This window comes from Dryobates pubescens, chromosome 8 (genome assembly GCF_014839835.1).
Source record: "Dryobates pubescens isolate bDryPub1 chromosome 8, bDryPub1.pri, whole genome shotgun sequence".
Lineage (NCBI taxonomy): Eukaryota > Metazoa > Chordata > Aves > Piciformes > Picidae > Dryobates > Dryobates pubescens.
In genome coordinates, this window is record NC_071619.1 from 34,809,410 (window position 1) to 34,822,707 (window position 13,298).

At 46.4% G+C, this 13,298-nt stretch overlaps 1 protein-coding gene across 1 annotated transcript; it reads right to left on the reverse strand.

Annotated features, from left to right (window-relative positions):
* Positions 1-994: 994 nt before the first annotated feature.
* SLC19A2 (solute carrier family 19 member 2) lies at positions 995-10,019 on the reverse strand. Its single transcript, XM_054163224.1, has 6 exons — positions 9,722-10,019; positions 9,009-9,614; positions 6,880-7,111; positions 2,986-3,178; positions 1,975-2,116; positions 995-1,755 (listed from the first exon to the last, which is right to left on the reverse strand). The coding sequence occupies exons 1-6, from the start codon at positions 9,914-9,916 to the stop codon at positions 1,630-1,632; spliced, it is 1,494 nt and encodes a 497-aa protein (XP_054019199.1). The 5' UTR covers positions 9,917-10,019; the 3' UTR covers positions 995-1,629.
* Between the last annotated feature and the right edge of the window lie 3,279 nt (positions 10,020-13,298).

The following is a 13,298-nucleotide window of genomic DNA, read 5'->3' on the forward strand; positions in this document are numbered from 1 at the left end:
TCCCTAGACCCTAGGCAGCACATCTCAAACACATTAATTATTTGCCTTGTGTGGCAGAGGCTGAGACTTGCCTAGGTGATGAGAAAGGCCACACCTGTCCCAGCAAGGAAAGAAATACCTTCCAAACCCCAGTAGTGTGAAGTCTCCATGGCACTAGAAGCATGAAATGAACCCAAGCTGCTGCTTCAGGCTCTGACTGGAAGAAGCTCTAGGCAGCACATACAGAGAAGGCAGAGAATGCATGCTGCATTGCATCTTCTCCATTACCAATTTTGTACACTTAAACTCACCACAACATGCACAGCAACAGGGACAGTCCATAGACCATTTCCACAGCATACTAGATTGCTCTGCTGGTCACGGTGCCTGACTATTCAGGTGCCCAAGCCCAGAACAACTCTGTGCAACTCCTCCTCATTGCTGAAGCAATTTGGAAAAACTACATTTAAAAAACTCAGGTATAAGGTAAGTGCCAAATTGCTTAGACTCAATGAAATAAAAGACTTACCCACTCCAAACATTCATTGTTCTGCTTCAGTGGGAAGAAGAGGTAGAACTACTGGAAAGAGACCCCCCAGAAGCATAAAGGCATTTTAAAATAAGGGGGAAAAGTGAGAGACCAGAAGTCAGCATTTTTCCAAAGCCTCAGGCAGTCATTGTGCTAGTTACCATAACCAAAGGTGTCTATTTAGTAACCAGACTCATGACTCTCTAAGGTGCCAAATAGCAGCTTAAAAGCCTGTAAATCACATTCCTTCTCAGTGCTACACTAACATCCACCAGCCCAGCCCCTAGGGTTGAAGGCAGTAACTCCAGGAATCTGCAGTCCTAAAGGACAAAGGCAAAGATGTTCAAGGATCCCCTGAATTGGCATTCTGTCTACTTAAACTCACTCTAAGCTTCCCCTCCAGTCTTACAGTCCCATGGGCACAGACCTTCATGGCACAAACGGTGCTGCTGATAGTCAATTCAGTGTCACAAGCTGCCCTATGACACAGGTTTTTGGGAATCAAAAATGTTGGTTTAGCATGATCAGCTATCATAAAACTTTGGCAGCTGGGATGACAGACAGCAACAGCATAAACAGTACAAGCAACTCAAGGAAACGTGTGTATGCATAAACATAAGTGTAGTAGTCCTCAAAACCAAGCATTCAGCCTCACAGGGCAACCACAGCACAGTGAGAGCCATACTGCAGAGAATGGGCCTAAGGCTACTTCCTGCCCCAGCCCTGGGGCTCCCCACAGAGGTCTATTGTCTGCCTCGAAGCAGCACCTCAGTGACGGAGTAGCAGTTGCTAGACAATCATGAAGCTGCCTTTTCAGAGGCAGCCTCCAGATGCACAGCCTTAGACTGAAACCTCCCAAGGTTTTCATTCTTTGAGAGAACTTAACAGTTCTTTGCTGCACATCCCATATATGCAGCAGAAGAACAAAAGGCATTTTAGAAAGAAGATATTTGCTCTTACTTACGTAAGAGCCAGTACATTTACCTTCTAAAATGTGCTACTAATGTAGTATAAATATCAGTCAAACACCATGAAGGTGACTGCCTTGGGAAGAAAAGGCAGAGATTGAAAAACAGACCTATATCTTCATATGTAGGCTCCAAGAGTCTCAACCTGGTGCACTACTGGCTTTCAGGAGATCTGCTTTGCATCTGCTCTTGTCTTCTGTAAGCTCTCAGAATACCATATATGCCACTGCCCAAGAACACCAGCGAGATGGCCGCAAAGTAAGAGGCATAAATCATGAACTGCAAAGAAGGGGAAAGAAAATAAAGAAGTAGTGGTTAAACCAAACAGTTAAAGCTGTAAGAAAATGAACACAGGAGTTCCCTTCCTCTTCTAAAATACCAGGAATTAGTGATTATTTCCTCTGTGAAACTCTTGACCCAGAAAACAGGTGGCTGTCAGGCTTCACAACTTGGTTTGCCTGTCTCCCTCCCATCAGCAAAGCTAAGTGTCTATTGTACCTGGGTAAAGATGTCCAACCCAAGTCCACTGGCATCCACGACAATCAAAGTGAGCAGAGTCTGAAGTGCTAAGGCAATGAAAGTATTGACTCCAAACACCAGGGCGTACCGTTCTACACTGAGATTTGAGGCAATCTGGAACCTGGAGAGAAAGGGATGACCAGAAACACAAGGACAAGGGGGGAAAGAGGAAATGAAAGAACATGAAAAGCATTTCTGCACAATTAGACTATGCAACCTGAAGACTTAAGTAGACTAGTCCAGCATTTTCTACAGATAAATTACCTTGCACTGAGTGTATTCTTCTAAATAGGATCACGACAGACTAGCATAGAAGTTAGAAGAAATACACAGACATAAAGAGCTTAGAAGCCCCAAAACAAAACACTGGGAGTTCTGTGAGTTTCAGCCTTACTGAAGTAGTCCTGTCCACTGGTGCTAAACAGCCTTGTGTCACAAAGAAGATACATGCTCAGATCACAGCCAGCCATTGGGAGTCTCAAAGTGTCAGCTAGCTACAGTGTGACCCACAAACCCCTGCATCCTTCTAACCAGAACTCCTTTTGCTTACGAGTTTCAGCATCACCCTTCATATCGGGCCTGAGCCATCTTGCAGCAATTAAGCACTTGTGGTTCAACAACAGCTGTGTTTTCCTCCCCAAAGTGACAAATAGCATTAAAGAAATTTCCCTCCTTACAAGTTAGGGGAGATTGACATTTCCACACAAGCAAAGCATTCCTCCTCATCTGTTAACCCTTCACTCCAGTCATGTTTGTGAAAAACATTCCCCTGGCAAGCAGCACAATTTAATATGTAGAAGTAGTCACTCCACTGTTTTAAGACATTTAAGCCTGGGCAACCTGCCAGTCAAATGCATCTCTGTGCCTCAGATTCCAACCTGAATCACAACACAAACCCTTTCAACAAATTCCTGGCAGGCAAGACTCTAGTTAGACAAATTATACTAGCTTTCACACCTTGAGAGCAATTCACCTGAAGAAGATACTCACGTTGCTATTGTGATGAGCAGCATGTAGATAATTCTGAAGACAACGTAGGATGCGTAGCACACCCAGATGTTCCGAACGGTGTCCATGATATACACAGCAGCAGCAATAAGAAAGGAGAACAGGGCAAGTGCCACTTCACCCCACATTGCCCAGGATGTTTTTATGTGACCCACAACAAACACTGCAACAGCTCCTGTGAGGAAATGGAAGGAAAGTGTTACTGTTAGTAACTGTAATTAGAGCGGCTTGGAGACTGGATAAAGAACTGCACAGGCCCTAATAGCTGAACATGACTGAAGTGGAGGACACTGATGTGCACACCTTAGTAGCTCTCCTTCTTGACCTCTCCCTCATCTGAAATGCTGCTGTAAATTCCCAGTCATTCACTCTTACAGGAACAGGAGGAAAAATAAGACACACACACACAAAAAAAAGTCAATGCTGAATGCCTCTAGCTTCAGAATCACAACCACCCCAGGACTAAGACTGCTGCTGCTCAATCCTCTGCACCTGACTGTAGCAGTGTTGTCAACCAGGTAGAGAGAAATGCAAACCCTAGATCTCAAAAGCACTCAGCTAGTTATTTTGTAGTGCTTTAGGGGTAGCAGGAAGGAAGACACCGCTTACTTGGTTACACAGCTGTGTCATCTCCCACGAGGTGGAAAAAGAACCCCTATCTTTACTGTCATCTTCATGCTGAGCTGTAAGAGTAAGAGCAGGCCATTCAAAGCCATGTGTCCCAGGAAGCAGCCTAATTGCAGGCTACAATCACACACCACTGATGATGGAAGAACAATCCTTTACAAACAGAACAAAGGAGGGAGATGGGTAGAGAAGACAGCTCACAAGATGGAAGGCATGTGATACTTCATGCAACTGAATGAGCAGATGAGGTATTTCATGCACTATCATAGATCTAACTACTGAGAAGCCCAAACATATTACAAGAAAATTCCCCTTTGAAGTAGGCCTTGCTCTGCAAACAAGGCAAATAGCAACCAAGAGCATGATGACACTGCTTTACACAGCAAACTACGTAAACAGCTTAGTGACAAAAGGAGGCTTACTGGAGATCTCTGAAAAACAGGATTGTATTCAGCATTTCACCACTGTACAGAAGTACTACAGTGCATCATCTAAGCTCTTTGTTGCCCTTGACTGGCCTGCTATCTTAGAAATCCTTCAAGCACACAGACTCCTTAGGTACCACTGGTGTGTACAAGCCTGCAATCCCATCAGATCTTCTATCAATCTTGAATACTAGTGAAGGTGGTAGCTATGCCAAGGGAAGGGGATTTACTTCCCCCAACTAAACTCATCTTTCCAGTGTCTGCTTTGAAACAGCTCAACTGACATTTTGCTTTCTGAAAGTCAGGTTTCCCCAGCAGCAAAACCCCAAGATTCAAAAGATCCAAGTCCAAAAGCCAACTTTCTGCTGTCTCAGCAATTCCAAAATCTGGGAAGACATCACACTGGGAATCTCATGGCAAATCATGAAGCTGTACTCCCTGTATGACTCAAGATTTTATCAGCCTGACACCTAATTATGACAAGATCTACAAACTGTCCTGTGATTAGACAGCTACAGCTGATCCAGTGGTTTTACAACCCAACTTGATAAAGGATTGCCACATCCCAAGAAAGTAGAGGGATGCAGCTTAATAGTCAAGTTGATCTCACCAGAAGAAAAACTATTTAACTTGTCCCGGATATGAAGAGAACAGCTACATGAGTCACCACACTCAACTTAAACCCTTCTGCAGGGCAGCACAGGTACAGGCAAGGACAGCAATGGCATTATACAAAGGTTGACAAACACTGCTCATAACCCAGCAACAGAATGACTAAGAGCCATGAGGTGGCAAATCAGATTTGGGATGCACCAGGAAAAGGTATTTCTAATTGTGACCCACCACACTAATAAAAGGGAGAAGAGTGAACAGTGTGTTTTTCTACAAGCCTGAGGCATCACTGAAAAAAGCTGAGTGCAGTTCTGGCCATCCACCTCCAAAAAGAACGCACCTCAAACCAGGTTTGGTGCACAGGGTCTAGTAAGACAGTGGAGTGATCTAAAAAAAACATAACTTCACCAAAGCACAACTAGAAAACCTTGGCCAAGAGCAAAGATTCTGTGCTAAAATATAACCCAGGCATGACATCAAAACCAAACTGCTTAATATAAGCTCAAAAATGAAACCAGAAGAAATTACAAGATTTGCACTAGTTCCTGAGAAGCCAGGTCACTAGATGCTTGCTCTTAATAGGTCCCTTCCAGACCTGTTACAATCTTCAAGCTTTTAGCTGATTTCTTCATTAAACTTCACTTGTTCCAATGAATCTGTGTCGACAAAAGGATTTCTTGGTTCTTTTTTTTCCTGAGCAGTTCAGGGACAAAGGCTAATTTGCTTTCACAAAACATCACCCAAAGTGATTAAACCATTTATAAAAGTTATACTGGGGAGGGGGAATAAATCAAAATTAGGAACTAAAAACTTCAATTTTACATGAGTTTAGTGCAAAGCACCTTCTCTTCCATTGGTCCATTGCTCACAGGCCTTTAAAGGGAATGGAATGAAGCTGGAGGTGGGGAGGAAGTTCTTCCCCATGAGAGTGGTGAAGCCCTGGAATGGGTTGTCCAGGGAGGTGGTTGAGGCCCCATCCCTGGAGGTGTTTAAGACCAGGCTGGACGAGGCTCTGGCCAGCCTGATCTAGTGTGGGGTGTCCCTGCCCATGGCGGGGGGTTGGAACTAGATGATCCTTGTGGTCCCTTCCAACCCTGACTGATTCTATGATACACTGATATCAAAAGTACTAATACTAAGGTTTGAAGAATATTTCTTTTTTAGCAGTCTTCTTTTCTTTCCCATGATACAGCAATTCTTCTTCATGGAACCAAGACAGGGTGGCAAAGGAAGCCAAAAAGAATGAGAAATAAGAGCCACAGCATCATGTCAGTGTGGAGGACCATCGTATGACTACGTGCTGTTGGAAGTGCAGGTTTAGCACACCAAAGATGATTTAACAAAGCTCTCAGAATCAAAATGCCAACGGTTTCAAACCCAACTAACGAGGCTTTTAGACCAGCTTTCAGAACTCTGAAAGAGCCACAGCTTCCTACTGAACTCTAAGAGGGGGCTATGCATGCCCAAGAATGTACTACGCCTTGCTTGTTTGTGTACCTTTGGTTTCTTTTGCCCCCAAGTATGCAATGTCCACGACAAAAAGTGGAACAATGACTCCATTAGGAAAAGGAACATACTGTAGCAACACCTAGAAAGTCTCTGGAAGGGTATGGTAACAACATTTAAAAGGTATTGTCCTACTTCTGGTAATGTAAAAGTATTAAACAACTTCATAAACAAATGTTTGCATTGACTGACGTACCTGTTCCTTTCAAGTCAAGCAACTTCTTTCATCTTACAGCTTTTCCACTTAACAGTGCTGAAATGACTACATGTGGCTCACTGCACGCTGCGTGTACAGGAAACATTCCTATGTTCCCTATACTGCTGGAGGGAAGAAACCAGCAAACTCACAGGACCCTTAGTCTAACTTTGAGTGGTTAAAACAAGTATAATTTCACTGCCATAGTGACAGTTGAGAACACAGCCACATGCCTGGAACCTTCTGCCAAACATGTCAGAATAACTGATTGACTTGCAAGGCTCCTTCCAACACCTACATGCTGAGTTACAAGAATTAGGGCTGTGTGAAGCAACTAACTCAGCAATGAACACCAAACCTGTGCATGTCAGCAGAGTCTCATCCCAAATTCCAGGGTTGCCTCTCCTGCATGTGTGGGGCCATGCAAATCACTTCCAAACCATGCTCCGGTGACCCCGAGGGACACAAGATATTTCTCCCAGCAGTGCAGGAGCTATAGTAGAAGCTTACCTAGCAGTGTTGAGGCTGCCTCCACAGCACCATTGTAGATGTCTGTGCTATGAGAAGGCAGCACCATCTCCCACAGGCCCTGAGCATAGTTGATGACCTGGAAGTAGCCGCAGGTGGACAGTGCCCACCACACAGACCAGCAGAGCAAGGTCTGGGAGGAGTAGCACTGCAGGAAGTCCTGCCAGAGATCTTTGAGCACCTTTACGATGTCTACTTTCTGCTCCTGCATAGACTGGAGAAGGAAGAGAAGAGAAATGTTAGTATTTGCTTATAAATACTTGACACTGCTCCAGAAAATTGCCCCTTTCAAGTGCCACTCTTGGACACAAACCTCCAAGGAGTAATGAACACAAAGTTACCCCCTCCCACAGTCTCAGCCCTAACCAGGACTGTCCCCTAACTTGCAGAAGGGAGGCTTCACTCCCAAGTGTGGCTCAATCTTTCTCTCTCAAGAAGAAAGCATTAACTTCTAGATGTTAGAAGTACTACATGAGCAGCTGGAGGATACTAGAGAAGAGACACAGAAGAGCAGGACACAATAACCACTCTGACAAGACAAGATCAGAAGCCAGTCATTCAGATCATAAAGTCAAAAGCATCACTTTTAAGTCCTGATTCAAATTCAACCAAATTTGGTAGCACAGAACACATGAAAGTTGTCAATCAGGTGAGTGTATTTTCCCACAAAGAAGTTGATTTTCTTCAGTACTTGCATTCAGAGATTACAAAGAAAGGGAACCGTTACACACGCCACAAAACCCGACGTGACTTCTTCAGTACAGTTATTCATACAGCCATCTGTCCGTGTTCATGAAACACTGTTAGTAAGGAGGAGGACATTCACCACATGCCAATGCTTCTCAGCTTCTAGCATGGGGTATAACTGCAGTCTGGAGAGTTGAGCAAGTGTACTTAGCCCTTTTTTAGTGTTCACCATTAGTATGGAACCTCTCACAAAAGGGATGGGTAAGTCACATTAATACCTTAGTCATTATTGGCACAGAATTTGTCATTTAACAAATACGTTTCAAGCATGCAAGTGTAACATGGTTAAAAACACTTCTGCTCCAACAAGATCATGCTGGATGGGGCTGGATTAGGACCCTGGAATGTTAATACCCTTAATTCCCAGCTGCAGATGGAAGAAGCTGGAAACAGCCCCAGATGCTGCCTCCCACAACTCTGCTAACCAGGGCTTACTTGCTAAGTGAAATACCCATTAGCTGACTAAACCAACAGCCATGCTTTCCTTCTGGCCTCTTCTCAGAACCTTCTCAGATCAAACACGACCTCCTCCTAACTAAGGAGCAAGGCTGACCTCTCCCTGTGGTCTCAAATCCCCCCGCCACAACAGGCTCTCTGTACATCACCTGGAGCAGTGTGGCAGTGACCTGCTCAGCAGTCAACTAGACACAGAGGATCTCAAAACTGGAGGGTGTGCACTCATCACCTCATAGGACACATCCTACCACCAAAGAGCACCTGCGTGCTTGTTTCCATACAAGTAACTTAGTTACCAGATATGCAGTCCACAAAAGACACAAGTTAGGGTCCCACCTCAGTACTCTCATTAAGCTGTTATGATGCAGAGGTGTTTCCTGCAATTTAGCCATATTTTGTCCACCCATAACTAACTGATATGAGCCTAGAAGTGCTGTCAAGGACTCCTGTAGTTTCCTTCCTGGATCCTAAGAGAACACCCAGTTACTACACATCTTCTTACTGCACTATTTGCACAACAGCTGAAGTAACAAGTACTTCCAAAACCCGAGTGCAGGAACAATCAACTCTTTCCTACAAGACAAAAGCACACACAGAATATGGACACATGCACCAGTTTCAGTGCCACTGCGTGGCAACTTGATGCCCAGAGAATTTTAACCACAGTCTTGTGAGACACGCAGAACAACTTCAGAAAAATCAAGGAGCAGCCTACCGTGCTCGACCAGCATAAGAAAGGCAGGAATAAATTTTCTGTGCCATAAATAGGGAAGCAGGATAAGCAATAGGATACTTTTCCTTCAGGGGTATTACTTCTCTACTGCTGAGTACCTATTTGCACATATGCATGCATGATGGCCCCATCAGTATTGCATCTTCTACTTACGTGAACTCAGCAGACAACTCACCTGTTTCTCTGCTGCGTGACTCTCCCCGTTTAAGGGAACTTGTGATTCATCCTCCCAGCCAGGTGCCCTCTGCACATCAGGATGATCTTGGACAGCTGATCCATTTTTACAGTCCATGACCTTCATTTCACAACCGAGCTGCTGGCTTGGGATGTGGTGAAAGAAAAGGCTTTTTTGTGGCATTGGCAGGAACCACGCTGTGCCAAAGGCAACTGATATGCTAGTTAGGGAGATAACGTTCAAGTTGAAAAGGGACCATCCTGCCACCGACACAAGGACCTGCCCGGACACCGAGCCCACTGTATAGCCAACCAGGGTGGCGCTCCGGCAGTAGCTGGTGACCTTCTGGTACAGGTTAACATCGACAACACTGTAGATGTAGGAGTAGTAGGCAATGTCCGTGGCAGTCCCCATCCCATAGAAGAACTCAAGGAACTGGACAGCCCGCAGTCCTTGGGCATAGAGCAGCATGAACCAGGTGACGATGAGGCTCAGGCCCTGCAGCAGGACCACGGGCTTGTATCGCAGGTAGTCCGTGGCCAGGAATACCGGGAACAGCAGTGCCAGGTAGGAATAAGTCCACACCGGATAAATTTCATTGAACACCTGAAAGGGAAAAAACGACACTGGTAACCCTCATCACCCTCATACTGCAAAGAAAATGCAAACGCAGACACCCAGGCAGGGCTGCGAGGTGCCCGGTGCCGCGATACCTGCGTCTCGGAGAGGTTTTTGTGCGGCCCCAGCAGGTACCGGGTGAGGAAGGGCTCCGAGGGCCGCACACTGCAGAAGAAGCCATAGGCGCACAGGAGCCCCGTGGGCAGCGCCCAGCAGCACCCTCCGCTACCTCCGCCGCTACCAGCCCGAGCGGAGCGCCGCGCCGGCCGGGCCCCCCGCGGCCCCACCATGCCGGGCAGGGGCGGGGGCCAGGCCTGAACGCGCTCCTGAGGCCGGCGCTCTCGGCAGCCGCGGGCCCGTCCCCGGTCACCTCCTGGGTCACCTCCCGGCGCCGCCGCCTCCCACAAAGGACCTCTGCCCCGCGGAGCTGCGCTTAAACGCTATTCGCCGGCGAGCGGGAGGCGGGACGGCGTGCTGCCCTCTGATTGGGCTTCACCACGTCTTCTCGGCAAGACTAACCAATGGGAAGCACGAGAGGGCGGGTCGGCCGTGTCTGGATGGGAGCACGTGCGCGGAGGAGGAGGCGGGGGGGCCGCAGTGTGCAGGGCATTACACCTGCCCGGGTGCTGCCACCCGTGGGGGGGTGGGGGCACCGGGAATGGGCTGCGGCCTTGGCTTTCAGCGATGCCTGCCTTACCCGGTTTCTCGAAGGGAGGAGCAGCGTGATTTGCAATGCACCATCCAAACTGACCGAGGGGAGCGAGGGTAGCACCCCTCTGGAGTGACAGTCGCGTGGCAGAGCTCCAATCATTGCTGAGGCCCCCGCCGTAGGTAGTTTTCTTCCCAAAATCCCTCCTCTCCCCTGGAGGGCAGGTACAAGTCTTTTCTGAAGGCATCAAGACGAAGAGACCTTCTTCCTGATGTGCTGACCTTGCTCTTCCTTTCCTGACCCAAATGCTTGCAGATGCTGACCTCTGACACTTCCCATCAGAATCACAGAATGTATCAGGTTGGGAGGGACCCTCAAAGGTCATTTTGTCAAACGCCCTTGCAGTGAGCAGGGACATCTCCAACTAGATCAGGTTGCTCATGGCCTCATCAAGCTTGACCTTGAATGTCTCCAGGGATGGGGCTTCCACCACCTCTCTGGCCAACCTCATTGCAAATAACTTCATCCTTACGTCCAACCTCAATCTAGTCTGCTTTGGTTTAAAATCTTTGGCCCCTATAACTACAAGCTCTTCTAAACAGTCACTCCCCAGCCTTCCTGTAGGTCCCCCTCAGATGCTGAAATGCTGCTAAATGCACTCTCTGGAGCCTGCTCTTGTCCAAGCTGAACACTCCCACCTCTCCCAGCCTGTCTTCATAGAAGAGGTAACAGATAAGCATGATAATAGCTGGAACCAATTCTGTGTTTTAATAAATGCTGCACTTTGTTTTCCAGGCAGAATAAATACTGAACAAGAAGGGAAAATACCACTATCACATTGAAAGTGATCATCTGAAACTTCACTCAGAACTACTATTCTTCTTTGCTAGTCCTTTTCGAACTATTTGCTGGGTTGCTACTTAGTCTATCCTACAATGGCCTGCTAGCATCAGGTGTAGCATGTCATTGTAAAATCTTTTAAGACCATGTCAGTGCAAGTCTGTCAGAGAGGTAATACCTGTACATATGGGATCTGAACCCATGGAGTCATAGCTGCAGCATGGATGCACTGTGTGATGGCTGCCCTTTACAGACACAATGCTGGCCTTAAATGGCTCAAGAGCAGCCTTGAAGAGAAGGACTTGGAGGTGTTGAAAAACTCAACATGAGCCAAAAAATGTGGCCCAGAAGGCACCTGTGTCCCTGGCTGCATCAAAAGAAGTGTGACCAGCAAGACAAGTGAGGTGATTCCAGCTCTCTATTCTGCTCCTGTGAGACCCCACCTGGAGGACTGCATTCAGTTCTGGAGACCCCAGCACAAGAAGGTCTGTTGGAGATGTCCAGAGCAGTGCCACAAAAATGATGAGACAGCTGGAGCACCTCCCCTGTGGTGAATATGAGATACAGCATATATGTAACTAGAGGCAATGAAGGCAGCCCTGGAGGAGACACGTGATGGAATGTGTGGATATGAAGGCATGAGCTAAATGGTAAAAAGTGTGAAGTTTAAGAAAAATGAAAAAGATTCGTTTGTGTTGAACTGGAGTACCAAGATATCTTGGACTTCCACATTGTGTATAGTAAAATAGAAGCAGAAAATAGACTCTGTCCATGGTACAGAGAAAAATTATAGAATCACAGAACAGCTTGAGTTGGAAGGGACCTTAAAGATCATCTAGTTCCAACCCCACTTCTATGGGCCAGGACACCTCCCACTAGGCCAGTTTGCTCAAAGATTCATTCACCATGGTCTTAAACACTTCCAGGAATGAGGTGCCCACAGCTTCTCTCAGCAATCAGTTTCAGTGTCTCACCACCATCATAGTAAAGAACTTCTTCCTAATGTCTAATCTAAATGTGTACTTCTTCATAATGTCTCACCTAAGTCTACCCTGCTCGAGTTTCAAACCATTGCCCCTCATCCTATCGCTACATGCCCTTGTAAACAATCCCTCCCCAGCATTCCTCAAAGTCCCCTTCAGGTACTAGATGGCTGCTACAAGGTCTCCCCAGAGCCTTCTCTTCTCCAGGCTGAGTAGATCCAACTCCCTCAGCCTGTCCTCATAGGAGAAGTGCTTTAGCCCTCTGATCACCTTTGTGACCCTCCTCTGGATCCACTCTAGCAGTTTGATGTCCTTTTTGTGTCGGGAACTCCAAAGCTGGATGCTGTACTCCAGGTGGGGTCTCACGAGAGCAGAATAAAGGGGCAGGATCACCTGCCTTGACCTGCTGGCCATGCATCTTTTGATGTAGCCCAGGATAGGCTGGTCTGAATTATGTGGCGCTTTTAGAACTATCTAGGTCACAGTGGGCTTAATGTAGTATTGGTCTCATTAGGAATGGTGTTACAGATGTGCCCAGGAACCTTGAGAATGATCCCATGGCCTGTTTGGGGGAGTGCTATATAAACATTCAAGAAAATGAAGTCCCTGCCTAGAGGAGATTATTATAATTAAAGCATGATGCAAGTGCTGGGTGTAACAGGCTATGGAGAATGGGGCACAGAACTGATAGGAAGTGTAGGTGGATAAACTGGTTATGATGTACAGCTAGCACAAATAAACATAGCAAATTACATGAGCTAGAGCAAGAAGAAGAATATTTAACACTGCTTAAGTGGTACAAGTGACTCATACAAACCAGCAATTGGTCACCCCTGGACAGTGTTGCATCTCATTTTGACAGTGCTAAATAGTAATGCTTAAATAAACAGTCAAAAAAATCTTTTGCTGTCATGAAAGATGCCTCATAAAGCATCAGTACTTGTGAAGTTGCAAGCCCTTGAAGTCTCAAGTCATAGGATCATAAAGGCTAGAGAAGACCTTTAAGATCATCTTAAAGAGTCCCAAAATTCTGATCATTCCACCAGGGTTCATGGCCATTTCAAGGGGTTATAAAGGGTGCTCAAAAAAGGATAGATATTTCTCTGCAGTCCTGACCAGATTCCTACTTGATGCCTTTTCTGTAGATTTCTCATAGTACTTGCCCTGAGTGCTCACTGGTATCTCTAGTAAGTGAAGTTG